Source organism: Rutidosis leptorrhynchoides, chromosome 6 (genome assembly GCF_046630445.1).
Source record: "Rutidosis leptorrhynchoides isolate AG116_Rl617_1_P2 chromosome 6, CSIRO_AGI_Rlap_v1, whole genome shotgun sequence".
NCBI classification, from domain to species: Eukaryota; Viridiplantae; Streptophyta; class Magnoliopsida; order Asterales; family Asteraceae; genus Rutidosis; species Rutidosis leptorrhynchoides.
Window position 1 is genome coordinate 63,087,128 of NC_092338.1, and position 27,169 is coordinate 63,114,296.

The 27,169-nt window shown below is 30.8% G+C and overlaps 1 protein-coding gene, 1 long non-coding RNA gene and 1 pseudogene across 2 annotated transcripts; all 3 read left to right on the plus strand.

The window, feature by feature from the left end:
- The first annotated feature begins 1,790 nt into the window (after window positions 1-1,790).
- LOC139853694 (protein HEAT INTOLERANT 4-like) lies at window positions 1,791-2,855 on the plus strand. Its single transcript, XM_071843063.1, has 4 exons — window positions 1,791-1,914; window positions 2,040-2,218; window positions 2,502-2,551; window positions 2,770-2,855. The coding sequence occupies exons 1-4, from the start codon at window positions 1,894-1,896 to the stop codon at window positions 2,853-2,855; spliced, it is 336 nt and encodes a 111-aa protein (XP_071699164.1). The 5' UTR covers window positions 1,791-1,893.
- A 1,903-nt stretch (window positions 2,856-4,758) lies between these two features.
- Window positions 4,759-6,219, plus strand: LOC139856017 (uncharacterized). Its single transcript, XR_011761639.1, has 6 exons — window positions 4,759-4,800; window positions 5,002-5,043; window positions 5,227-5,289; window positions 5,406-5,564; window positions 5,674-5,728; window positions 5,991-6,219. It is a non-coding gene; the product is annotated as an uncharacterized lncRNA (long non-coding RNA).
- Window positions 6,220-8,186: 1,967 nt separating this feature from the next.
- On the plus strand, window positions 8,187-26,713 carry LOC139853695 (DNA damage-binding protein cmr1-like; annotated as a pseudogene).
- Window positions 26,714-27,169: the final 456 nt, after the last annotated feature.

Here is a 27,169-nt window from a genome sequence, read left to right on the forward strand (position 1 = left end):
ACTTCAATGTTGGCTTTGTTATTCTTCTAATTGTAATTGTAATAACTTTTCAGGTACCAGTTTCATAATTGAATTTACAATATTGTTGGCTTTGTTTGGTGTATTTGATGCTCATAGTTATGTACTCAGTTATTCCGTATGATCATGTCCACCTATGTTGCGCAGGCATTTGATTAGTATATATGCAGAGAATGTGTTTTGATCAAATAAGAATTTAGGTAGTGAACTTGATACATTTTCTATCTTAAAAATAGTATGGGTGGACATGATCATAATCAATTTGTATATGCAGACAATTGTATGATCATGTCCACATTGATCTACAGGTTAGACGCAATCAATTTGTTAGCGAACTTGATGCATTTTCTTTTTAGTAAAAGTTTAAGTTACATATAAAATAGTATTGTCAGATATGTGCTATGTATTTTATGTCTCATAGAGAAGAAGAGATCTATCCTGATTTTAAGTGATAATTCTTATCTTGGGTATCACATCTAATTTTGAGTGATATTTTGGATGTGTATCTGATTCTTATATAACTTAACTTTATTTTTATTTTTTTCATATTTAATTTAATAAATTTAGAAGATACTTGTGATTACGATGATAGCTTCTGTTACATTTGAAAAAAATAAAAATAAAAACTGTTGTTGTTCTTGCAGGTGAACGTTTGGAAGGACTTCTTCGTTTTTGAGACAATTGTACGTGTTTGTGCTACTTTAGTTACCATCTATATATGTTTGTTTTGTTACTTTGTTTCTTGTGTTTGACGTTTTTTATTATTTCAGCCGTGGTGGCTTCGTTCGCCAACAACTGGCTTTGGGTGGAATTTCTCAAATTTAGAAGTGAGTTTTTTATTCATATTTCCACTGTCTTTTTTTTTCTTTTTTTTTTCTTTTTTTTTTGAAACTTTTAGCACTAATTAACCATGATTTTTAAATTATGTTTCAGGATGCGTTTAAAGAAAATGGGGTGTTGCACGGAAATAAAGTCTACCTTTATTGCTATTCAGAGGGTAAGTACTCGTATGTCGACCTAGTTTGACTTTTGACCGGTTTTATGTGACTAATCCCCATTTTTAGCTGAGATAAGACCGAGTACTAGGGGGGTAATTCTGAATTCTCCAACCATGCATGCGTTGAACTATTAGTCGCATGGTTTAGATTTAGGTTTTAGGGTTTAAAATTACAGTTTAGGGTTTAGATTTAGCATTTAAAACGTAAGGTTTAAAGTTTAGGGTTTATGGTTTTGAGTTTGGGGATTTAAACCCTAAACTCTAAATCGGACTAAATTTAGAAGAAAAAAATATTATATTACTAGTTATAAATTAGTAATGTTCTTCGTTAAGAATGATATTTTTTGTAAAGAATATTAATTTTTTACGCAAAAAAAAATTATTTTTTTTACTATGTGGATATCTATTCTATAAAAATAATAATAGCAATTTAGACGAACTAGTTCACAATCATCTAGAATGTTAACTCAAAAATGTTAAATATATACTTTTTAAAAAATAGTATATTTTGTAAAAAATACTATTTTCCAGCGAAAAAAAATCTAGGGAAAAAATATTCCTGGGGAAAAAAAAAATTTGGGAATTTTTTTTTATTTTTAAAAAATATTAAAATTAAGAAAGTGACAAAAATACCCCTCAACCCATTTTAAGGTGACAATGGTGGGGACAAGATACTAAAATTCAGGGAGGTGAATGTGTGGTAAAAAATGATTCCCCCTAAAAAGTTCTTCCGCCTTGATTAGTAGTAATTTTTTTTTATTATTATTACGGAGTATTATTTTTTTTAATGTTTCTGTTCCAGGGCTCTATGTGACTTTTTGGTTCTCTTTGTTTCAGTGCAAATAGTCCCTGTTATTAATGTCCATGCTCAACCAATCATGGTACCTGTGATCTTGGCTGTAAGTAGTAGTATAAACTTGCTTTAGTTTTTGGTACTGTACTTTGTTACCATATTTAAAAACTTGACACCCTTTGCTTCTTTGTTTAATTGAATCTTAAGTGGTTATGCTTAACATTTGTACAGGTTGAGTCTCCAACTCCACCTTCTGATAAGGTTGCTGTTGAATATAAATCAAGTATGGAATGTTTTGAAGAAAAGATTGTTCACACGAACGATCTGAATTTTGGGTGGATTCCTTATAATATTCCAACAGCTGAAAGCCATGAATCTCCTCGAATCTTTATGCTAAGCTGTGAAGATAGGTAGGTTGTCACTTTTGTCTACTTTAGCTTCATTCTATCTTTTTGTATTATATATATATATATATATATATATATATATATATATATATATATATATATATATATATATATATATATATATATATATATATATATATATATATATATATATATATTGTTTGCATTAGACATAATTTTTATGTGTATACAGTTTTATTTAATTTAATTTTAATTTGATGCTCTTGAGTTTATTAATTTAAAAAATTTCGGTAACTAATGTTGTTTACTATCTGAGTTTATGTAGGGAGATTTTGGGGCAATTAAAATCACAGGGGGTCACAAGCTGCACACCGTGTAAGTAAAAAATAGTGGTTTAACATAGAATACCTGGATATGTACCGTTTGACTAGTTACTTAAATAGGTAGAGTTGACTGGAATATAGAGAGAAAGGGTTTAAGTTGTTGAATATGCTAGCCCTTGTTTTTTTTTTTTTAATAAAAAAATTATTATTAATTATAACAATATGGTCATCATAATTTGAATGATGATACGGGTGTTATTGTTTCTACAGACATCTTGAATCCCCTTAGGGAAGACGATACGGAACAAAATACTTTTGTTCGCATCCAATATCCTCCTGTAAGTTGGTTTTTGTGATGACTTTTTTGCTCAGTTGGTCCCTCTATTATACTCCAAATCGCTAGTTTGGTCCCTCAGTTTTTAATTTGGCAATCAGCGTCCCTGAGTTATTTTAATTTTGCAATTGGCGTCCCTCCGTCAAATTTCTGTTAAAAAGCTCCGTTAACCTGGTCATGTGCAATGCATGTGAGGGTAAAATCGTCTTTTTACTAAAACAAGGGACCACCGGCGCAAAACTAAAACTGAGGGACCACTGGCGCAAAAATAAAAACATAGAATTTCTCTTTTTTTCTGTTCTTTTTTTTATTCTTTTTTTTCTCTTTTTTTTTTTATTTTTTCCTTTTTTTTCTTTTTTTTTAACTTTTTTTTTTGTATCGAAACTTTTTTTAACTTTTTTTAATTCTTTTTTTTAACTTTTTTTTTGTATCGAAACTTTTTTTAACTTTTTTTAATTCTTTTTTTTAACTTTTTTTTCTTGTTCGAAACTTTTTTTTAACTTTTTTTTTCTTGTTCAAAAAAAATTAATGCCATAGCCGAGACTCGAACCCGAGACCTCTCATTGACCCGACACCTCCCTAACCATCTGAACCATTCTGTTTTTCTGATTAAATGTGAGACCCGTAAATATATAACCCGTATTAATAATGTTTTTATTCCCTTCATCATTTTCTTCAAACCAATCGGCCCAAAACAATACTCAATCGTAATAATCAAAACGTTGAAATGGGTTTTAGGATTAACAAACAGAAACGATTTTACTGGAATGATCAAACACGAAAAGAAAGGAAACAAAAATAAAGAAACAGCAGAAGCAGAAGCTGTTCGTGAAAAAAAAAATATAAACTCAAATCGTGTTTTTGAAATTAAAGCTGTTTTAACCCACGATTCCTAAACAAAATATGTTGCAAATCTTTTATAGAAACTTTCTGAATCATCAATTTCAACAGAAACACTAAAACAAATACGAATTTCGCGATGAACAAAACGTTTGACTTTTACAACCGAAACTTTGACTCGTAAATTCGACTTTGATAACAAAAATTGGAAGTTGATATTTTACAGGAAGTTTCACTAGAGGATTCCTAACAGGACTGCATTATTACTTTTTGAAAATTGAATCGAATTCGAGGTTTTGGCAAAATGGGTCAAAAACAGAGGTGTCGATGGAAAAAAAATATTCCTGTTTAAATTCGATAAAAAAATAACTATAATAATAATAATAATAATAATAATAATAATAATAATAATAATAATAATAATAATAATAATAATAATAATAATAATAATAATAATAATAATAATAATAATAATAATGAAACCGGGTTGTCACATTTGTTGTATTATTTCGATAAAAAAAAGTTAAAAAAAAAGAAGAAAAAAGGAAAAAAAAAAAAGAATAAAAAAAGAACAGAAAAAAAAGAAAAGAAAAAAAAGAGAAAAATTCTATATTTTTATTTTTGCGCCAGTGGTCCCTCAGTTTTAGTTTTGCGCCGGTGGTCCCTTGTTTTAGTAAAAAGACGATTTTACCCTCACATGCATTGCACATGACCAGGTTAACGGAGCTTTTTAACAGAAATTTGACAGAGGGACGCCAATTGCAAAATTAAAATAACTCAGGGACGCTGATTGCCAAATTAAAAACCGAGGGACCAAACTAGCGATTTGAGGTATAATAGAGGGACCAACTGTGCAAAAAAGTCTTTTGTGATATGTTCCATTTCTCTTTAGTATGTGCACCAATCACGTGTGGCATTAATTTATTATCTTTTGAATACTTATAAAAAAGCTCTACTAAAATCAGTTACACCTACAACCACATATTAGTGACTTTTTATTAACTAAGAATCGACTGATTTTTAACCCAGCTATTGACTTGAGTTGGTACTAATTTGCTTTATTTGTTTTACATGAATTTCTATAGGTGACTGACCATGACATTGATTTTGGGGAAATCGAGAATGAGGTGAGTCTTTACTCTTATATGTTTTTATTTTTATTTTTATTATTATTTTTTTTTTATTTTTATTTTTTATTTTTTTTATTTTTTTTGGACTGTCGTTATTAGTGACTTTTTATCAACTAACAATCGACTGATTTTTTTAACCTAACTTTTGACTTGAGTTGGTACTAATTTGCTTTATTTGTTTTTCTTGAATTTCTATAGGTGATTGACCTTGACTTTGATTTTGAGAAATCCGAGATTGAGGTGAGTCTTTACTCTTATATGCTTTTTTGTTTTGGACTGTTGTAACGACCAGCTTTGGATGGTTTCGTAGGCAGTCTGTACACAAAACTGTGGTCAACTCACCCATATTAGTGTTGACCCATTTGCCACCTTTAGTTTAAGTTATCATACAATATTATGACTAAACATTTAAATATCTTCTAGGAATTCACGGATGGATTCATTACTCTAAACATATTGTCTGAGGATCAGAAGGGTCACTTCATGGTAGACATACTCTACTCGATCATTCGTGATGTGTTAATATCTTCTGTTGTGTTCGTTTAAAGTATAATTGTAAATTGTATTATTTATCGGTTTATGATGATTTTTGTTGTATATAGGAATTGGTCACGGACAAGGTTAACGAAAGGAAGACAGCGAATATGGAGGTACGTAGACTTAGAGAGAGTCTGACCCCGGGCGACATTGATACATTTAAGAACATGAGGTTCTATAAATTTTACCCGGTTTCAACGCATAAATCCCTCCATCTTCGCAAGGTTGTATTCGGTTAACCTTATATAATTATTTTATTTTATTTTATATTTTATATTCTATATTATATTATATTCTATACGCTTTGCTCATTATTTGTTTGAACACATGCAGGATCCCTACATAAACGACTTTTACGGGGATGCACATCAAGTACTCTAACTTAAAAGTAACGATACTCCTCTTTTTAATTTACAAATTATAAAACAATCATTTAAACGTCAAAATAAACATATGTTACCTTTTTTATAGGAAATCGAAGTAAAAAAGTGACATTTTAATGTAATTTGCCCTTAAAAAACTATATAATAAATGAAAGTTTATTATATGTAGACTTGTGATATAATTTATCAGTTAGCTATACATTATTTATTTTGTATATATTTGTTGTTATGGAGTAGTTGACTAATTTTGGGGGATTGTTGGAGCAGGGATCCAAAGGTGAAACTTGATTCAGCTGGTGCTAAAGGTGGGAAAGATTGTATGAAGACCAAGCAATAGATTACCGGTTGTGTAGATATGGTGCATATATATTGGCTGCTTTTTAAGAGTACTGTGTTGATCATACGTTGTTTACTGACATCTGTTTGGTTGTTTTTGATTTGCTGACATTATGCGGGAACTTGTTGACTATTTATTTGTTGCTCACAATTATCTTTCTCTACTTTGATCATCCAAACTGAATCATGTTCTCATTAGAATTTAAATTTTAATCTTCAAATAGTGGCTTAATAGGACGTAAGTGGGATTTTGTCCATGAGGAAATGTCTTGGTTGGCTGATGATTTCGCACAGGTTTGTAATTACTTATATAGATAGATTAAAGTCAACCCACTATGGATGAGTCTAATTTTAAGTTATAATCAACATATGACCAATCTGGATTTTGGCATATATCATACTCTGTAACCAAGTTTCTTCTTATTATCAATATATATGATATCTATCTATTTTACATCATATCATATATAAGTACTAATATGCTCACGTATCATCTTTTGATTAAATTCTGTCACATGTCAACTTTTGGTTAATTTTGTCAGGTGTCACTCATAAAATTTTAGTCAGCATTTTTTTAAAAAACAATAATAATTCTTTATTCTCTCCTTACAAATTGTTTATAATAATTAGTATCTACAATCAATACCAAATCTTTTTTTTTTTTTTTTGTTTGTTTGTTTGTAATTGATCTCATATTATTATTATTATTATTATTATTTCTAGTTTTATGAATTCGTGCGTTGCACAATATTGTAAATAAAAAAATAACTAATCAATTATAATAACACCAATGTATATGAGTATTTAAAAATAAAGGATGTTGGTTCATACATGAAGCAGATTCTTCTTTTCATAATTACCTTTAACTACTTTTATCGTCTCCGTTAATTGTTAGGTTAAGAGCATGTGTGTTGTACGGACATTCAAAATAATAATAGTCATGAATAATTTTGAAGAATGTGTTATATAGATTAATTTCCAACTTTTAATCTTAGCCTTTGAATGCGATTAATTATTAGTTGATAATTTCTATCGTTTGATATTAAAAATAGTAAATTTTCATTAATTTAATTATCGTTATTTGTTAGGTTAAGAGCACGTGCGTTTTACGGACGTTCAAAATAACAATAGTCAATAATAATTCTTAAAGAATGTGTTATATAAATTAATTTTCAACTTTTAATCTCATCCTTTAATTGGGATTACTTTTTTTTTTTTTTTAGAACGGCAAAATAAAATTAAAAAAACTAGCAAGAAGTTAGAAAATTACAAAGAGTTCATAGGATGTTGGAGCCAAACATTTCAATCAACCTTAGCAACCGCAAATCGAGAAGAAAGCCAATCAAAAGCATAAACAATAATGAAATCTATAATATGACTCTTTTTAAATGAGTCGGGATTAAAAATAACACCATTCCTGAATCTCCATTAATAATTTTTATCATTTGATATTAAAAGTACTAAATTTCCATTAATTCAATTATTTTAAAAAACACAATTATATGTGATAACTATGTAGACAGATTTTAAAGGAAAAAAAAAATTAGCTAATTAAAAAAACCTACTCCATAATACATATATTGTAGATAGATAGATTTTAAATAGTAAAGGAATAAATTGTAGATAGATAGACTTTATATTCATAAACTTTAGTTACAACTATTAACTAGTTTTATATAAACACACAATATTAAATGAGTCGGTTTTATTTGACCGTGCCCTTGGATCGGTTTCAAGGTTTCCTCTCCGGCAGTGATGGCGGCGGAGTTATTATCGCTGCATCAGCATAGTCGAAACGGAAGATGATCGCAACAGATGATTTTGTCCCGCTCGGGCGATCCCAATCATTGTTAAAAAAACTAGTTTCATATAAACACATAATATAAACACACAGTATGTTAAAATATAATTTTAGAGGATTCAAATTCATAAATTAGGGGGTGAAAATGTGAAATAAAACTAAACAAATCTGCCGCTCAAATCAGCCAAATAACTTGACCCGTTCGTTGTGACCCGAATAACTTTCCCGCTTTTTTCACCATTCCCGCCGCTCTTCACCATTTCTTCTGCTACTGTATATCAAAATACCAATTTGTTGTCGCTCTACTTTTTCTGTAGAACTACATAATGGCGACTAAAACTCTCACCGATTACGAACGCAAACGCATGGAAAACATCAAACGAAACGAAGAATTATTCGCTTCACTCAACATTAAATCGAAACTTTCTGATTTAGCTGCCTCCTCCAAGCGCCACAGGTTTAGCTCTTTCATTTCACATTTACAATGATTTATTCATATGTGTATGTAATAGATATCTGAGTAAATGTGTGTTTTTTAAGTTTTTATGTTGATTATGCTAATGGTGATTGAACAGAGTAGAGGCTAAAGCATATATAATTAGACCTGATAAGAAATTGAAAACTGAAACCCCGATCGTTATTTGTAGATCTCTCAGAAGTCAAGGAAAATCCCCAGATTTAGAAGGGTTACATTTTAAAGTTAAGCCTAGGAAATCAAAAACCCTAAAGTTAAAAATTATCCCTAAAAAGTCCCCTCGTGAATTGGTACCGATTACTATGAGCGATGCTAGTACTTGTTCCGTTTCCGGTGAATCACTAGTCAATAAGATTTTGAGTGTTTGTAAGCAATCACAACTCAAAGAAGATGATGATGATGATGATGGTGATTGTGTGAAGAAGTCCAGGGTTAGGTCTTTCATCGATTATATACACTTGATAATGATATACGTGATTGGAACATTGTTATGTGTTAAAACCCTTTTTTGGAATAAAGGGAACATTTTATTATTGTTTTACCAAATAGTAACTTTTGTTGCAGATAATTACAAGCTGCTATGGTGGTCTAGCGTATACTACTGATCATGGAATATTTTCAATGGCTCAATGATGTGATGATTTGAACTCTTTATATATTTGGCAAGGGTAATGGAGTAGTTTGTATATTGGATGAGAGGTCTGGGAAGTTATCATTTTCAGGTGACTTACATGAGGCCCGGATTTATACGATTGATTTCAATTCAAAAAACTTTAATATGATGGTTACAAGTTCATTGGATCGAACTACGTGCATTTGGGATTTGAGAAAACTTGTTAATTTTAAGCCTGAACCTCTTATGGTGATTACTCATAAGAGGGCTGTAAATTCCCTACTTCTCTCCTTCAGGAAGCCTTGTTGCTACAACAAGGTACCATACATTTTTTTTGAAGTTTATATGGGTTTGACTATAATTAAGGTGTCGTTTGTTATTTAAGATGTTTTTGTCTCAAGATCTACGAACCACTTCTGTAAAGAAGATGTGGCTTAAATGTATGTTGAATGTAAAGATTGTTTGTTTTTATGTGACTTAATCTTGTATCCATTACTTGGAAGCATATTTCTAAGTCTGCGAGTTTGCAAACAGACATTATTTTATCTTATGTTTTCAGAAAAACAAACAGTCTGCATTAAAAATGTATGTGGGCGTGTAGACATAAGACATTATTGATGGGAAAATAGTCACCACGGGCAATCTACAAAGCGGAAACAAACCCGTTTGACAAGCATTTTCCGACCCGTATGAAACCGTGAGGATGCTAACAAATAAGCTATATCAAAACCAACCCAAATATGTCCCCAAATCAGTAGCAAATCAGCAAATAAATATAATCAAGCACACACGAGACTTTTTACGTGGAAAACCTCTCAACATCGAGAGTAAAAACCACGGGACTTGTAAGCCACTTAAACTTCACTATCATCAACAAGGAGAGCAATACAATAATCCTTCTCTAGATCAACTAGAGGCATACAACATCATCATACTCTTGAACAACAATAATCAACAAGTATACGAAGAAATTAAAGACAAAAGATGAACAACACTACCCCAAAAACTGCTACTGTTCCAGCAACGAAAATACGAGCTACAGACCTTTTTAGACGAATTCATCGGTTGAAAACCTTGGCACTGATGTCAGGAAGACACAGTCCAAAATTGGAGAAGATTCAACGGTCGGATCTTCGGGGATCGTCTCTTTTCTGAGCTGCTGTACACAAAAACGGGAAGTTGAGGTTTCTCTCTTTTTCTTGATTATTTTTTGATCTCTCTCCCTCTTGATAGTCAACAAACAGCTGCAAAACTGAACTAAATAATACCCACAGATGCTTGACCAAGTCAACCTTCATCTTGGGCCTATTTTGTTAGGCTTCCTCATAAATGGAAACATAAATAAACCCAACAAATCTCCCCCTTTCCAATTATGAGGAAAGGATCGTCATCCCGGCGATCGAGCAACATACCTTGAGCTTCTCACTTGCTAAAGCCTTTGTGAACATGTCGGAACCATTATCATCGGTATGAACTTTATCAAGTTCAAACGAACCATCTTCAAGACATTCTCTAATCCAATGATACCGCACATCTATATGTTTTGTCCGCTTATGATACATAGAATTCCTAGCCAAATGAATCGCATTCTAATTATCACAAAGAACCACATATCGTGATTGCTTAAACCCAAGGTCTTGTAGAAACCTTTTCATCCACAATAGTTCTTTGCACGCTTCTGTTGCTGCCATATATTCAGCCTCGATTGTAGACAATGCAACACACTTTTGTAACCTTGATTGCCATGAAACTGCTCCCCCTGCGAAGGTCATCAAATATCCAGAAGTGGATTTCATGTTATCTTTATTTCCTGCCATATCTGAGTCTGTATAACCAACAAGCATCGGCTCTCCATTTCCAAATGTGATACCCAACTTTGAAGTACCTCGTAAGTATCTCATAATCCATTTAACTGCTTCCCAATGCTTCTTACCCGGATTTGACATAAACCGACTAACAACACCTACCGCATGAGCTATATCAGGCCTAGTACACACCATAGCATACATCAAGCTACCAACCGCTGAAGCATATGTGTAATGAACCGTCCTAATCTAGCAGGACGAAGTCATCAACATTAGGTTCCATTGCGATGATCGACTCCAAGTAATGTTCTTACAATGAGCAAATGCACAGCGGAAGACTTAATTCGTACCTGAGAATAAACATGCTTAAACGTGTCAACCAAAAGGTTGGTGAGTTCATAGGTTTAACATAACAATCATTTCAATATATTAATAGACCACAAGATTTTCGTTTATAAATATATGTACACTCGCAAGTGTATAAAAGTATTCTATAAGTTGTAGGCACCCGGTAACAAGCCTTAACATTCATGTTTTACCCTCTGAAGTACACCAGATCAGGTGTGTTTAAAATAACCTCGAAGTACTAAAGCATCCCATAGTCAGGATGGGGTTTGTCAGGCCCAATAGATCTATCTTTAGGATTCGCGCCTACCGTACATAGACAAGTAGTTTAATGTTACCAAGCTAAGGGTATATTTCTGGTTTAAACCCACATAGAATTAGTTTTAGTACTTGTGCCTATTTCGTAAAACATTTATAAAACAGCGCATGTATTCTCAGCCCAAAAATATATATAAAAAGGGAGTAATGAAACTCACGATATTGTATTTTGTAGTAAAAATACATATGGCGACATTGAACAATGCAGAGTTGGCCTCGGATTCACGAACCTATATCATTTGTGTATTCATTAATATATATAATCATAATCGAATAAATATATATTTTATTATTAGTGATATAATTTATACTAATAACTTATATATATTTCATTATTTAATTAAATGTATTCATTTTGTATATAAAAATATTTATGGTAATATTAATACTAGTAATATTAATAATATATTAATAATAATGATTTATACTTAAACTTGCAGTCCATTAAAAGTCCAAAATTTGTTAGTCCATTTCTAATCCTAAATAACCCAATCAAGTTTTCAATTACTAGCCCAACTCAGTTTTCCATTAACAGCCCAATAGGCCCAGGCTTATCAAGACAGCTTCTTTTAATATATATATATATATATATATATATATATATATATATATATATATATATATATATATATATATATATATATATATATATATATATATTGCTGTTGCCAGGTTTCGAACCTACGACCTCCTGTCCAGCAACCCACTACCAAACCGATGAACCATTAATTACTTTCTTGTTTTAACTCGCATTTTTATTTATTTGACATGTCAAAATCCGTTTATCACTTATAATTGTAATTATAATTCTTGTAGTAATTCTTTTACTATTGTTAATGATAATGCTAATATTAATGATAATGATGATGATAATAATAATAATACTGATTATATCAACTACAAAAATCGTAGTAAACATAATAATAATAAAAATAATAATGATGATAATAATAATAATAATAATAATAATAATAATAATAATAATAATAATAATAATAATAATAATAATAATAATAATAATAATAATAATAAAATTAGTATTGAAACTACCTTAGTCTAAAAAGAATTGTCACGAGCAGGGATTGAACCCGCGACCTCTTGCTACTGAAACACAACCCAACCATTGAACCATGTTTGCTTTTCTATTTTTATAACCCAATAGACACCATTATAACCCGTTTGTATACCCTTTCATCTTCTTCAAGTATACAAGCCACCAGAGAAATTCAATGATAAAAAAAAAAAAAAAAAAATGAATCCAACATGTTTAGATAAAAAAAATAATAATAACAATAAATATAAAAAAAAATTCATTAATTGGAAACGAGAGAAAAATAAAAAGAAAAAAAAATTTATAAAAATATTAAACATACAGTACCTGTTCGACAGTTTTTAAAAAAAAAAAAATAAAATTCGATTTCACAATAGACTTGTTTTTGGACAATTTTTATAACATGAAATCGGTGTTAAATCGATCATATAAACTTCTCAAATCATCAATTCAACTGAAAACTTCAACACAATCACGAATTTTGCGATGAACACGATTTTTGACTCTTTTTTTTTGATGTTACCTTTGACTTCGAATTTCGAAATGAGTAAGAGGAATTGAAAGTTCTAATTTTCCAGAAAGATTGCTTAGAGGTTTCCTAACAACTTTGCATTTTTAAATTTTGAAAATTGAATCGAAATTTGAGCTTTTGATTTTCACTTTTTACGAACAGGGTAATGAACTGTTTTGATTTTCTTTTGAAATTGCAGTAAATGAATTAAGATATGTAATTGAAGGATTGATGATGGAAGTCGAATAATCCATCTCCTATACATAAACCGATTGATTTATAAAAGGTAAGAGAAGTCAACATATACTCACGGGTAACCAAGAAAAAGGAGAAAATAATTAGGAGAAGAAATCTGACTTTGATTTCATCAAATAGATAGATGGTGAGGTATATATCGGATGTAATATGCGTATGTGTATATATATATATATATATATATATATATATATATATATATATATATATATATATATATATATATATATATATATATATATATATATATATAATTTACATATAATATTAATAATAATACAATTAATAATGTTATAAATAATCAAAATACTAATAATAAGAATAAAACTAATAATAACTAAACTCATATTTACAATAATGATAATAATAATAATAGTATTAATAATATTAATAACAAATGATATATATTTTTTTAATAATACCTATGATGATAATGAATAATTAATATTAATAAAAAGGATAATGATAATTAATCATAAAAATAATAATAATACTAATCCTATTAGTTATAATAATATTAATATTATTAATGATAATAATATTGTTAATAATATTAATATAATTAATTATACATATCAAATTATATATATATATATATATATATATATATATATATATATATATATATATATATATATATTTTATATTAAAAATTTTAATATTAATAATACAGATATTAATATAAATATTATCAGTAATAACAGTAGTAATATGAATATTAATATAACAATTATATTCAAACTTGTAATCAATTTAATATAATACTATTTATTATTTATGTAATATTATATTCCATGATAACATTTACTGAATAGTTATAGTTTATATATTTTATATGCATTTATTAGAAATCATATATATATCCATAGTTAATTACAAACAATTATTCGTGAATCGTCGGGAATAGTCACAAGGTAAAATGAATTCATAAAAATAGTTCAAAATTTTTGAGACTCAACATTACAGTCTTTGCTTATTGTGTCGGGAACATATATAGATCAAGTTTAAATTTGGTCGAAAATTTCCGGGTCGTCACAGTACCTACCCGTTAAAGAAATTTCGTCCCGAAATTTGATTGGAATCGTCATAGTTGACAAATAGTATGTTTTTATGACTCATATGAGTTGATAAATAAAGTTTTATCATCATTGAGTAATATGAATAAAACAATTCGATTACTCGAAGAGTATAAGTGAAACTATCACAAAAGAGTGAATTAGGGAGATAAAGTTCGTCATAACTTTCGACGTATACGTGGTTGAATTTAGAAAATAAGGTGCGTCTTAACTTTTGACGTAGAGGGCTAAATTCCGGAATTCAAGGAATTTAAAGAAAATCTTCGAAATCTAACAGATTTGATTTTTCGGCGAATAAGAAAATTAAGATCTCTATAATTAAATACGATGATCTGCCTCGATTTCTCTGTCTGATATTTTCATTATAAATTAAGCTCTTCCGTTCTATTATTCTCACCATTCCTATACTTTCTTTCTTAGTTCATACATCCAAAAGATTTGTGAAAATGCTTAATTCGGTTCTGATCATTGTCCTTATTCTGACTATCGCCACAATCATTCTCATTTTCCAACTTCCACCGGAGGAATCTGTTTTCTTCTACTTCGCCCTTGGGTTATCGTGTTTTTAATTCTCCCGTGTCTTTATGTTGTGATAAACATTGACATACACGGTTTGTAATTTACGTGTTGTTATCGGGCTTTATATCCTCCTTTATATTTCTAAGCTCTATGCTTTTGTTTTCTCTTCCCGACTTTAAGTCAAGCGAATAATGATCCAGAATTCATAGATATGAATTTCGAAATGAACATAGTTAATGTTCTAAGAAAGAAATGTTAATAGCACGATCTTGATTCGTCAAATTACCAGAATATCCGGGAAAGATAGAACTATCAAGAAAATATGTTCTTGATATGTTTATATATCAGATAAAATGTAAGAGTCGTGTAACATGGTACATGATGACGTTATAATCTAGGAATCATCACGTTTCATTAGAAACTCAGCATGACTTACTGTAATATAATCACGTTGATCAAGTGTCATTATATTATACTAACTCATGCATCAATTTCTTTACATTTCTCCAGAATTCATTCATAAATTAAACTTAGATTTTTCAGAACTTTCCAATATAATGAAACACAGGAAGCACGAAGAGGTGTATAATTTCGGACGAGAATATTTATGAAAATATCCTCAGAAATATCGAAGATATTTATGATGATATTTTGGAATTTCCAAGTTCAAAGGTCAATGAAGAAAAATTTTCCGCAAGATTTTAACATGGCTTCGGAGCAAGATATTCTCTAAAGATTTCAACGGATTCGGAATTACCTGGATTCTTTGAATATAGGGTATGGTCCTTGTATTTTTCCTTGGTCTCCTTCGTGGTTAGCTCAATCCGTTTTCCAGTTCCAACTTTTCTGAACTTTTCCAACATACTATTCTTTATCATCAAACTTCCGATGATTAAGGTCGTTTACGGTTGTCTATGATTTCTGCTGCTTCATTAAGCTTTTTCAACATTCAGAGTATTGATTCGTAGACTGCGTGCTTTTCAGAATTTCAGAATTAAAAATCATAATTCTAAGAGATAAATGTTATACATATTCACATAACTGTTGATGTAGCAATGCTGCGAGATTCGAAATACTGATTGCTGATTCTCGGTAACTGGTATGGCAATTCTCGTTACAAGATGCGGATGAGTACATGATGAGAATTCAATAGATAAATATATGGAGTTCATGATAAGACTTCAATAGATAAATATATTGATTTGTCGTAGAGATTTGAGCCAAGGAGCAACGAGGTTGCTGGTACGTCTGCTGGTAATATAGTGGAATATAAAAGGTTCCTTGGTAACAATAAAAGAGAACGCATATATATCAGGATTATAATAAGATTGTTTAGAACGAAAAGTCGAAGTTGATTTGCTGGAGCTGTGACAAAATTGGCTAATTTGAAGAGAGATTGTAAGTTATTTTCGGTAATAACAACGCCAAAAGGAGCTAGCACAGATACGTGTTAAACGTTTACTCAGGTTCCAAGTGTTTTCAGGTGCATAACTATATGCATCAATCTTTTCTTCCGTAGATGAAGTGCGGTTGGTTCATCCTCTAGATTGAGGTGTTTTTAAGATTCATGAAAGGTTTGAATGCATATTGTAATCGTCAAGATAAAAATGAAGTTTAGGATGAAATCAAGTGGCAAACTTGAAGAATTGTTTTGTTTCATATGTTATAATCAATATTTTAATTCATTTTAATTTGTCCAATGTTGGCAGTCCACAGTTGACAGTCCAATAATTCATACATAGTTTAATATATAATATTCGAATTAATTAATACGTATCGTGACCTGTATTCGTCTCAGACTCGATCACAACTCAAAGTATATATATTATTTGAGAATCAACCTCAACCCTGTATAGAGAACTCGATCATTACTGCATATAGAGTGTCTATGGTGATTCCAAATAATATATATAGATGCGTCGATATGATATGTCAAAACCTTGTATACGTGTCCCGATATTTAAAGTGCGTAAAATAAATAACAGAAATTAAATGACGATAAATTAAATGCGTAAAGTAAATAACAGAAACTAAATGACGATAAATTAAATGCGTAAAGTAAATAACAGAAATTAAATGACGATAATTAAAATTGCGATAATTAAATTGCGATAAATAAACTGCGATAAATAAAATGTAATCAATTAGCTAGGAACAGTTAGCTAGGAACAGTTAGCGTGGATTCTTAACAAAATTCCTCATAGTTAATTTGTTTGTTTCTAACAAATTTTATTTTCTCAAATGTTTTCTTCATTATGCCACTTGTTGGATTCTGATAAATCAAAATCCAAATATGGAATTGGATGAATATGGTTATTCTGTGGTGAACGGATTTGTATATCGGTGGATGTAAGTAGGATAGTAAACGACTGTTGAATCAGCTTCAAAGAATGTACATTGTAACTTATTAATGTAAAATCTGAATATTCCTCGGGTATTACCTAACCGTTAAAATATTTTCACAATTAACACTTTGTACGAAAGAATTTTTAATTACAATATTTATGAAAACATATATACATATATATTTTCTTCAGATGTAATCATGGATTTAATGAGTCAATATGATATTAATCTCATTTGGTTTACCGCTAGAACTAGAATATATAATCTCTAAAACATTTAGAGATTACTTAATCGACATGAAGAACGAAGATAATCGATGTAGAATGATACGTAGAACGATGATTATGTTCGGGGTACCGATTGTGATGTTGAGATGTGAGATGTTGAACTTAGGTTGTTGGTGGTACTGGTATTGATGTTGGTGATACTGTTGGTGCCGTTGATGTTGCTGAAGCTGGTACGTTTTGCACCATATTTTTTTTCAAGGCAACAACTCGGGCGCGTAGTTCGTTGACTTATTACTCCGAGATGATTGTCGGTAAGAACGGGCGAATGAATAAGGTTTAGAATCTGAGTTATGATATAGTCGTGGTGAGATATTCGGGAAATGAGAGTGAAAATGGTGTTACGAACATGTTCGCCGGTATGTGCTTCAGGTTCTTCATCAAGAGGTGAATTCGGTTAGTGGAAGGAATCACCTTCTGATAGTCTCCATTTATTAAGTCGACTATGAACCCATCAGATGAATTAGGGATGGATGATTGGTTGACTCATTCTGGTGACACTCCATATCGGCATAGCTGTCGGAATCCGAGGAATTCGAACTGGTTGAGGGATTCATCTCGTACGATCAGATGAAGGATTTTCGATAAGAAATTGATTATAGGATGTAGATTAGTACCCTGCAATACATAATTTACATATGCATATATAATACTAAAATCCCATAAGTTACGGAGGAATCTACGGAAGCTGTCAGGCAAAGTCTACAGTAATAGATACGCTAAGATATGAATTTTTGTCTGTACACTATTCATGTAATTCAGGGAGTAAGATATGTCTAGATTAAGAATGATAAGCAAGTGATTCCCTAAGAATGATAAGCATGTAATTTTCGACACGAAATGATAAGCAAAACTTTTGACATGCAGACACGGTCGAAGTCCAGACCCACCAATGCATCTAAACAACTATCAGTTAGACACACTAATGCAAGACCTGATTCGCTAAGACCACCGCTCTGATACCACCTGTAATGACCCGTCCTAATCCAGCAGGACGAAGTCAGCAACATTAGGTTCCATTGCGATGATCGACTCCAAGTAATGTTCTTACAATGAGCAAATGCACAGCGGAAGACTTAATTCGTACCTGAGAATAAACATGCTTAAACGTGTCAACCAAAAGGTTGGTGAGTTCATAGGTTTAACATAACAATCATTTCAATATATTAATAGACCACAAGATTTTCGTTTATAAATATATGTACACTCGCAAGTGTATAAAAGTATTCTATAAGTTGTAGGCACCCGGTAACAAGCCTTAACATTCATGTTTTACCCTCTGAAGTACACCAGATCAGGTGTGTTTAAAATAACCTCGAAGTACTAAAGCATCCCATAGTCAGGATGGGGTTTGTCAGGCCCAATAGATCTATCTTTAGGATTCGCGCCTACCGTACATAGACAAGTAGTTTAATGTTACCAAGCTAAGGGTATATTTCTGGTTTAAACCCACATAGAATTAGTTTTAGTACTTGTGCCTATTTCGTAAAACATTTATAAAACAGCGCATGTATTCTCAGCCCAAAAATATATATAAAAAGGGAGTAATGAAACTCACGATATTGTATTTTGTAGTAAAAATACATATGACGACATTGAACAATGCAGGGTTGGCCTCGGATTCACGAACCTATATCATTTGTGTATTCATTAATATATATAATCGTAATCGAATAAATATATCTTTTATTATTAGTGATATAATTTATATTAATAACTTATATATATTTTATTATTTAATTAAATACATTCATTTTGTATATAAAAATATTTATGGTAATATTAATACTAGTAATATTAATAATGATGTTAATAATATATTAATAATAATGATTTATACTTAAACTTGCAGTCCATTAAAAGTCCAAAATTTGTTAGTCCATTTCTAATCCTAAATAACCCAATCAAGTTTTCAATTACTAGCCCAACTCAGTTTTCCATTAACAGCCCAATAGGCCCAGGCTTATCATGACAGCTTCTTTATATATATATATATATATATATATATATATATATATATATATATATATATATATATATATATATATATATATATATATATATATATATTTGCTGTTGCAGGTTTCGAACCCACGACCTCCTGTCCAGCAACCCACTACCAAACCGATGAACCATTAATTACTTTCTTGTTTTAACTCGCATTTTTATTTATTTGACATGTCAAAATCCGTTTATCACTTATAATTGTAATTATAATTCTTATAGTAATTCTTTTACTATTATTAATGATAATGCTAATATTAATGATAATGATGATGATAATAATAATAATACTGATTATAGCAACTACAAAAATCGTAGTAAACATAATAATAATAATAATAATAATAATAATAATAATAATAATAATAATAATAATAATAATAATGATGATGATGATGATGATGATGATGATGATGATGATGATGATGATGATGATGATGATGATGATGATGATGATGATGATGATGATGATGATGATGATGATGATGATAATAATAATAATAATAATAATAATAATAATAATAATAATAATAATAATAATAATAATAATAATAATAATAATAATAAAATTAGTATTGAAACTACCTTAGTCTAAAAAGAATTGTCACGAGCAGGGATTGAACCATCGACCTCTTGCTACTGAAACACAACCCAACCATTGAACCATGTTTGCTTTTCTGTTTTTATAACCCAATAGACACCATTATAACCCGTTTGTATACCCTTTCATCTTCTTCAAGTATACAAGCCACCAGAGAAATTCAATGATAAAAAAAAAAAAATTGAATCCAACATGTTTAGATAAATAATAATAATAATAATAATAATAACAATAAATATAAAAAAAATTCATTAATTGGAAACTAGAGAAAAATAAAAAGAAAAACAAATTATAAAAATATTAAACATACTGTACCTGTTCGACAGTTTTTAAAAAAAAAAAAAAAATTTGATTTCACAATAGACTTGTTTTTGGACAATTTTTATAACATGAAATCGGTGTTAAATCGATCATATAAACTTCTCAAATCATCAATTCAACTGAAAACTTCAACACAATCACGAATTTTGCGATTAACACGATTTTTGACTTTTTTTTTTTATATTACCTTTGACTTCGAATTTCGAAATGAGTAAGAGGAATTGGAAGCTCTAATTTTCCAGAAAGATTGCTTAGAGGTTTCCTAACAACTTTGCATTTTTAAATTTTGAAAATTGAATCGAAATTTGAGCTTTTGATTTTCACTTTTTACGAACAGGGTAATGAACTGTTTGATTTTCTTTTGAAATTGCAGTAAATGAATTAAGATATGTAATTGAAGGATTGATGATGGAAGTCGAATAATCCATCTCCTATACATAAACCGATTGATTTATAAAAGGTAAGAGAAGTCAACATATACTCACGGGTAACCAAGAAAAAGGAGAAAATAATTAGGAGGAGAAATCTGACTTTGATTTCATCAAATAGATAGATGGTGAGGTATATATCGGATGTAATATGTGTATGTATATGTCTTTATATATATATATATATATATATATATATATATATATATATATATATATATATATATATATATATATTTAAAATTTACATATAATATTAATAATAATACAATTAATAATGTTATAAATAATCAAAATACTAATAATAAGAATAAAACTAATAATAACTAAACTCATATTTACAATAATGATAATAATAATAATAGTATTAATAATATTAATAACAAATGATATTTTTTTTTTTTAATAATACCTATGATGATAATGAATAATTAATATTAATAAAAAGGATAATGATAATTAATCATAAAAATAATAATAATACTAATCCTATTAGTTATAATAATATTAATATTATTAATGATAATAATATTGTTAATAATATTAATATAATTAATTATACATATCAAATTATACATATAACTAATCCTATTAGTTATATATATATATATATATATATATATATATATATATATATATATATATATATATATATATATATATATATATAACTAATCCTATTATACATATAACTAATCCTATTAGTTATATATATATATATATATATATATATATATATATATATATATATATATATATATATATATATATATATATATATATATTATATTAAAAATTTTAATATTAATAATACATATATTAATATCAATATTATCAGTAATAATAGTAGTAATATGAATATTAATATAACAATTATATTCAAACTTGTAATCAATTTAATATAATACTATTTATTATTTATGTAATATTATATTCCATGATAACATTTACTGAATAGTTATAGTTTATATATTTTATATGCATTTATTAGAAATCATATATATATCCATAGTTAATTACAAACAATTATTCGTGAATCGTCGGGAATAGTCACAAGGTAAAATGAATTCATAAAAATAGTTCAAAATTTTTGAGACTCAACATTACAGTCTTTGCTTATTGTGTCGGGAACATATATAGATCAAATTTAAATTTGGTCAAAAATTTCCGGGTCGTCACAATATGAAACTTTGTCTATCTCCTCAACATCCTCCTTTGAAGTAGGACAATCTCTATCTGTTAGCTTAAAGTTGTTAGTAAGAGGGGAACTAACCACTTTAGCATTATTCATGTTGAATCTACTAAGCATCTTTACAATGTATTGCTCTTGTGATATATATAACATCTTAGCACCTCTATCTCTAGAAATTCGAATGCCAAGAATCTGTTTTGCTGGTCCCAAGTCTTTCATAGCAAAAGACTAGCTCAATTCTCGCTTCAACTGCGCAATTCTTTTAATATTTTTACCAACAATTAACATATCATCAACGTATAACAACAATATGATGAAATCATCATCACCAAACCTCTGAAAGAAAACACAATGATCTGAAGTTGTCTTTCGGTAGCCTTGCTTTCCTATAACCGACTCAAACTTCTTATACCACTGTCTCGGTGCTTGCTTCAACCCATATAGACTTTTCTGAAGTCTACAAACATAATTTTCTTTACCCTTAACCCGAAAACCTTCAGGTTGTATCATGTAGATTTCCTTATCCAAATCACCTGAAGAAAAGCAGTCTTGACATCCATCTGTTCAACCTCAAGATCAAGACTAGCAGCTAACCCAAGAACCACTCGAATAGATCCCATCTTCACAACCGGTGAGAAAATCTCATCAAAATCAATACCCTTTTTCTGGCTGAATCCTTTAACGACTAACCTAGCTTTGTACCTTGGTTGTGAAGTAAGCTCATCTGTCTTCACTTTGAATACCCATTTGTTTCTCAAAGCTCTCTTGCCTTTAGGTAACTTCACCAGCTCATAAGTATTGTTTTCTTGTAAGGAATTCATCTCATCTTGCATGGCTTCACCCCACTCCTTCTTATGCTCATATTTCATAGCTTCTGCATAACACTCTAGCTCTCCCCTATCAGTGAGTAGTACATATTCATTAGCAGAATATCTAACAGAAGGATGACGGTCTCGGGTAGACCGCCTAAGTGGGACAAATGGGGGCACATCTGGTACTGGAATCTCTACCTGCTCCAGAGCATAATCATCATTAGTACCATGTTCATCATTATGAACATCATCTCCAACATGTTGTGGAGTAACTGGATCCAAATCAACAAGATCAGCACTAGGTTGAGGAACTGAATCTGTCTTATCAACATCTTTTAACATCTGATTTTTTGTAAACACAACATCTCGGCTTCGTATGAGTTTCTTCTGAACTGGATCATATAACCTGTACCTAAAATCATCTTCACCATAACCTAGGAATACACATGGCTTAGTCTTCATATCAAGCTTTGACATTTCATCTTTGGGAACATGAACAAATGCTTTACATCTAAAGACTCGTAAATGACAGTAAGAAACATCTTTGCCGCTCCAAACCCTGTTAGGAACATCAAAACGCAAAGGTACACAAGGGGTTAGATTAATAATATGAACTGACGTATTTAAAGCCTCACACCAAAAGGAATCGGACAACCCTGCATGTGAAAGCAAACATCTAACTCTCTCAACCAAAGTTCTGTTCATCCTTTCTGCTAAGTTATTCAACTGAGGTGTCTTTGGTGGAGTCTTTTGATGCCGAATACCATTCTCCTTACAATAAGCATCAAATCTGCCAATGTATTCACCGCCATTATCAGTCCGAATACACTTGAGTTTCTTCCCCGTTTGCCTTTCAACTAGTGCATGAAATTCCTTAAACTTCTCAAATACTTGATCTTTTGACTTTAAGGTGTAAACTCACACCTTCCTGGAATGATCATCGATGAATGTAACAAAGTAGGAACATCCACCAAGTGTCCTAGTCTTCATAGGCCCACACACATCCGAATGTACTAGATCAAGTACGTTCTCCATTCGAAAAGGAGAATGACTCTTAAACACAACTCTGGTCTGTTTCCCTGCCAAACAGTGAGAACACTTACTCAAATTAATATCACTAACACCCGACAACACATTCTTCTTAAATAAGATAGACATCCCTTTTTCACTCATGTGGCCAAGTCTTTTATGCCACAACTCGGTAGAATCAACATTGTTCACTGCGTTAACAATGTTCTGGATGATCTTCGGACGTGTTATGTATAATCTTGAGTCTTTCTTGCCTCTTCCCACTATCATAGAACCAAGAGTTAGTTTCCAAATACCATTACCAAAACCGTTATAATAACCATCATCATCAAGAATGCCTGTTGAAATAACATTAAGTCTCATATCCGGAACATGTTTTACATTATGCAAAACTAACTCCATTCTCGTGTCAAATTTCAAACAAACATCTCCAATACCAACGATCTTTGATAACCCAGAATTACCCATCCTAGCAAATCCATAGTCACCTGGAGTGTAAGATGAGAAGTGATCTCTACATATTGCAACATGACATGTAGCACCACTATCAACAATCCAACTCGTGTCATCATGAGTTCCCCTTTTTCACGACAATGATAGCACTCAACATTAGAAAATTTTCCTTTTCTTGAGCTACTACGATTCTTGCCTCTTTTACCATGACCTCTACTATGACTTCTCCCCCGCATTTCTGCGACCAAGATATCTGACTGTGAAGAGGAACCTTGTGACTTTCTTCTCATCTCTTCATTCAAAATACTACCCTTAGCCAATTCCATGGTGATAATACCATTCGGTGCAGAGTTGGACAAAGATGTCCTAAAAATCTCCCAAGAGTCCGGTAACGTACCAAGTAACCAGAGACCTTGAACCTCATCCTCAAACTTGATACCCATTCCTGCAAGCTGATTAATAATACCCTGATATGCATTTAGGTGATCTGTAATAGGAATCCCATCATGATACTTTAAACCCATCAACTGTTTAATTAAGAACAACTTGTTATTCCCAGTCTTTCGTTCATATAACTGTTCAAGCTTTTTCCATAAGGCTTTAGCATCAGTTTCCCCAGTAATATGGTTCACTACATTATCATCAACCCACTGCCGAATATACCTACATACCTGTCTATGCAAAATTTTCCATTGAGCTTCAGACTTACCCTCAGGCATACTCTCAGTAAAAATAGGTAAATAATAATCTTTCACATAAAGAAGATCCTTCATTTTACCTTTCCAAACATGATAGTTTGAACTATTTAAACTAACCATCTTACTTGTATTAGCTTCCATCTTTCACACAAGTCAATCAAATAACCTTAAGCTCTAGATACCAATTTGATGGGAAAATAGTCACCACGGGCAATTTACAAAGCGGAAACAAACCCGTTTGACAAGCATTTCCCGACCCGTATGAAACCGTGAGGATGCTAACAAATAAGCTATACCAAAACCAACCCAAATATGTCCCCAAATCAGTAGCAAATCAGCAAATAAATATAATCAAGCACACACAATACACACGAGACTTTTTACGTGAAAAACCTCTCAACATCGAGAGTAAAAATCACGGGACTCGTAAACTATCATCAACAAGGAGAGCAATACAATAATCCTTCTCTAGATTAACTAGAGGCATACAACATCATCATACTCTTGAACAATAATAATCAACAAGTATATGAAGAAATTAAAGACAAAAGATGAACAACACTACCCCAAAAACTGCTACTGTTCCAGCAGCGAAAATACGAGCTACAGACCTGTTTAGACGAATTCAACGATTGAAAACCTTGGCACTGATGTCAGGAAGACACAGTCCAAAATTGGAGAAGATTCAACGGTCGGATCTCCTTGGATCGTCTCTTTTCTGAGCTGCTGTACACAAAAATGGAAATTTGAGGTTTCTCTCTTTTTCTTGATTACTTTTTGATCTCTCTCCCTCTTGATAGTCAACAAACAGCTGCAATTAACTGATCTAAATAATACCCACAGATGCTTGACCAAGTCAACCTTCATCTTGGGCCTATTTTGTTGGGCTTGGGCTTCCTCATAAATGGAAACATAAATAAACCCAACAATTATAAGATCTTCTTACTGAAAAACAAACAACACCAAAGTTAATAATGCTCTAAAGAGCTTCTCCTATTTCCTGCGTATTATTATATAGATGATTTACCTGAAATGTTACAATCTTGAAATGTCTTTATTTAGTGTTGATGATAAGATTGGAGTGCTAAGTGGTGCAAATTATGACAATGATTTCATGATAAACCATAAAAATACTCCAGCAGGCAAAAGGGTATCTACATTGAAGTGAGCATCTTCATATTATCATTCAACAAAGTTCTGTATACTTAAGTTCTATAAGTTTTGGCCTTTTGGGCACTTCTGAATGTATAAAGCGTTTTTCTTTATGACTTTGTGGCATTCTAAAAGAAGAGATTATGCTAATACCGTGGTTCACCTCAATAATTTAAATGGGTTGATTAAGCTAGTATGAGGCTCTATCTTATTATCTTCTCAATGTCAAATGTATATTGAAGCTATAGGAGTTACTGATTTATTTATTTCTTTCTTTTTGGTTGCATGATAACATTTGAGTTATTTAATCCCGTATATACTTCAATTGTGGTATCTTTTTTGTTTGGAAACCAGAGGAGTATGGGGGTGGGATGATTCTTATATCTTTATTGGAAAAGTTGAAAAGGGGAGTTGATGTTATTTGTACTGAGAAAAAGAGACTTGTTACTACTCTTGAGAGTCCTCACATGTCTGCAATCACATCTCGTTTTGATGCTCATCCCTTGAAGCCCGGGTCCTTGCAGGGGCTACAAGTTATCGCCAGGTCTATGTCTGGAGTTCATAGCAGTAAAGTGACGTGTCATTACTGATTGCATGTAGTGAGCAAAAGGTTGTAACTTGTATAAAAGCTGTGTATATTATTGTATTCCTCGGAAAGCATTTGGTGCATGTTATTTTTCCGAATCTTATTGGTTCAGTGTTTTGCTACCAATAAACAAACATGTACCCTTTGGCCTTGCTAATGTTAATTAAAGTCCTATGCTCATCTTTTCTAATGTCTTAAAACCACGACCTTACTTGAACAAGATCTGTTCTATAGGCTCGTACCTTTGTATTCTTGATCCCTAATGTCTTAAAACCATTGAGATTGGTATCACTGGAAACTCAGATGCTCGCTCAATGTTCATCTTAGCATATGTTTTACTATGCATGGCAAACGTGTTAGTTTGGATAATGGGTCAACATAATTTTTTAATTGAAATGGGTCATGGGTCAGTTCGGTAACGCGTCGAAAAGCGTC

Excerpts from the sequence above, each read along its gene's own strand:
- LOC139853694 (XM_071843063.1), top strand. The coding sequence starts at position 1,894 with ATGGTACCTGTGATCTTGGCT. Across the intron at positions 2,219-2,501 it reads ATGCTAAGCTGTGAAGATAG|GGAGATTTTGGGGCAATTAA; the intron begins GTAGGTTGTCAC and ends GAGTTTATGTAG. Across the intron at positions 2,552-2,769 it reads GGTCACAAGCTGCACACCGT|ACATCTTGAATCCCCTTAGG; the intron begins GTAAGTAAAAAA and ends TTGTTTCTACAG.